This window comes from Mytilus trossulus, chromosome 1, assembly GCF_036588685.1.
Source record: "Mytilus trossulus isolate FHL-02 chromosome 1, PNRI_Mtr1.1.1.hap1, whole genome shotgun sequence".
Taxonomy (NCBI): Eukaryota; Metazoa; Mollusca; class Bivalvia; order Mytilida; family Mytilidae; genus Mytilus; species Mytilus trossulus.
The window spans coordinates 41,370,487-41,373,482 of record NC_086373.1 but is presented as its reverse complement, the minus strand read 5'-3'; the positions used below and the strand labels follow the sequence as shown (position 1 = coordinate 41,373,482).

Genomic DNA, 2,996 nt, shown 5'->3' with positions numbered 1-2,996 from the left:
ACATTAATCTACCAAATGTTCAAATTCAAATTGGGAGTTTTTAGACTCATTATTTCGTACAATTTAATCACAAAGCTCGTGCTACAAAGAGTAGCAAAAAAACAACATTACAATAATTTTGCTGGACCAATGTTTGGTATGGATATGAAAATACGGACTGCCATACAGAAAACAGCCCATATAACATACATTACAGAATCTTGATGTCTCTATAAACCTGCTATGAAGGCTATTTTAATAAACAGCTATCATCAAATGAATTGTTGTGCATACTAGCTCTCATATTTTAAAACTTAACAGGAGTCAAAAAGCGAAACTTCACACCTTACTGTTGAGTTCTACCTAAGGTAATTCGGAACAGTAAGTTCATCCTTCCCCTCATTTGACACTTATCTTGTGGCTCATGCAAATACATATAATGGCGATCGTTTTAGTGTTAGTGTTAGTGTTAGGATGATTATAGCTTTACCGCTTCAAATTTTGTTTAAATTGCTCCTTTGTGAGCGGATTAAGGTAACCACAATAGAAAACGAAAGCACTCAACTATCGTATAAACTGGGAGATATGCAGGCGATGTTATAATATTGCTACATAGAAATGGAAATTTTAATAATTTGAATCAAAAGTAGAGGCAACTATCAATTTAAGAATAAAAATTGAATGAAACTGTATTATGATGTATATTTTATTCATGTATCAAAACAAAAAGTTCAAATATCACAAAACAAGGATAGGTATCAGTTAAATATTGCACTATACATTTTAGCCTCGGTTGTATTTTTTTATGCGTAGGTCTTGGCACGAACACATACAGAACATCCGTCTCTTGTTATACATTCCTCATTGAAGTTGCAGCCTCGTGAAATGCACATGTTTTGACAGCCTTTATGTAAAACTGAATCAACTTGCAAAATACGTCCAACTAAACCATCTGACCGAATAGAACCTTCTGGCGAGATACGTCTAACAAGACTATCTGACCGAATAGAACTTACAGGCGAGATACGTCTGACTAGACTATCAGACCGAATGGATCCTACTGGTAAGGTATGTCTGTCTAACAAACCACCTTGAATGAGTTGACCTCCTGAAATTGGATCTACACTTCGTTGACAAAGAGTTCGACAACCTATCCCACCTCGGTTCAAACATCTCTGAACGCACCCAGCTGAGATAATGTCTGATCCGACTACTGTGTTTGATAAAATTACTCTTCCAGATCTGCACAAACGATTACATCCTACTGTTTGACAACTTTGCCCATCTAGACAATCAAAACGACTCGAGCATTCAATTTCACAAGGTTTCTCGACTCCATATACTGTAATAATAAAATTTAATCAGAAATGTTGAAATATGAATTATCATTCGTAAAAAATCCAAAGTACCAGGCTTATAATTTGATAACCCAGTCGCGCGTTTCGTCTACATAAGTTTCTTAAGTGACGTAGGTTAGATTTGAAATACTATTCGGTTTCGGTTTTTTTTACAACCAAAGTGATATTACAGATTGTATGACTGATATACATATTGGACAGAGTATAAGTGCTTCACAGTTTCATCGTTAGTAGTGAGAGTGAAATATGCCTTTTACTCGAAAATATGTAAAATGAATTAATAATAAATGTAAATGTATGTTAATTTTTGTATTTTCTTCACAATAACCAAAAAAAAAAGGTGCTTTTTTTTACTCTTTGTTCTATTAACTAAATTTCCAACCCACTGTTCTAATTTACTGACACCAATCGTAAAACATATTTGTGCAAAAATACAACATATAAGATATTCTTATGTTATGTATCCGTCATTATTGCTTTGCCTGCTAAAATTGTTATTCTGAAATGAACTTTCTTTGTTTCCATGATCTGTGTCCTTATAAGGAATGGTTAACGTATAAGCCAAGTATTAAAACGATGCATCATTGTTTGCATGTTAACTTTTAATATTCATATATTTCATAAATTTGTTCAAATAATCTTTGGACTGTATGTTTTAAAATATTTGGTGTGTAATTTTTTTAATAATGTTTGCTCATGACTTATTCCTTTGTAAGTATCCTCATTTCAACAGTAAAAAAATAACTTTATAAGATACATACCAGCAAAAGCACATGCTATAAATCCGAAGAAAATAATAACAGCTTTGCTTTCCATTATACCTAGAATGAATATTAAAATAAATGCAACTAAAATTGATTGGTTTCAAAATGTTACTTAAATTGATAAATTAATTCTACCAATATATATCTGACTGCAAAACTAAGTAGCAGGAATTTAACATGGAAAATGTTTGATTACCATACATCATACTAGAAAGAAAAAGACATTCATCTGTTAATCCTCGAATTGTTTTTAACTGATAAGGACTATTCTTATATCTTTTGAATCTACCGAATTGTTTGTTTTTTTTATGCTGATTTAAGATGGTTTGACGGTTACAGAAATATTTCAAGCTCAAACCATAATTGCATCCTTATTTATATATCTTTTTCTGAGAATTCATTTTTTCAACTAGATATACGTTGTTGTTCTTTAAAACATTAATTGCATATATTAAAACATTATCCATAATATTCTAAATAAAAAATGAAACTTATTATAAACATATAACTTACCTTTTTTGTATGCGTATCGTTATTTAACAGTTTACAGAAATGTTTGGTTTCGTTTACAATTTATTTCTGTCTTATATACACTTTAAATGAGGAAATATACTGTACAAGAGGAAATAAATGGTTCAGTGCAGGTGTGACGTACGTTACGAATACTTGTAAGTATGGTCATCAATCAAGTTCTAAATGTCATACTTACATTGAGTAAATATGTTAAAAACTTTAACCTCAGTCTCCAATATCACCTAACCACAACCAAAATATATTTTAAGACATACCAGTTTGGTCAGCAAATGTTGTTGAAATTTAAAAAAAAAATGATTGTGTTCTGTTTGATTTAATTTGTCTGCTATTTTTATTTTGTTAAATATTCATGTAAAAGGCG

At 30.9% G+C, this 2,996-nt stretch overlaps 1 protein-coding gene across 1 annotated transcript; it reads right to left on the bottom strand.

Annotated features, from left to right (window-relative positions):
* Positions 1-710: 710 nt before the first annotated feature.
* Positions 711-2,649, bottom strand: LOC134707905 (uncharacterized). The gene is made up of 3 exons (XM_063568067.1): positions 2,615-2,649; positions 2,099-2,158; positions 711-1,321 (listed from the first exon to the last, which is right to left on the bottom strand). The coding sequence occupies exons 2-3, from the start codon at positions 2,151-2,153 to the stop codon at positions 783-785; spliced, it is 594 nt and encodes a 197-aa protein (XP_063424137.1). The 5' UTR covers positions 2,154-2,158; positions 2,615-2,649; the 3' UTR covers positions 711-782.
* Between the last annotated feature and the right edge of the window lie 347 nt (positions 2,650-2,996).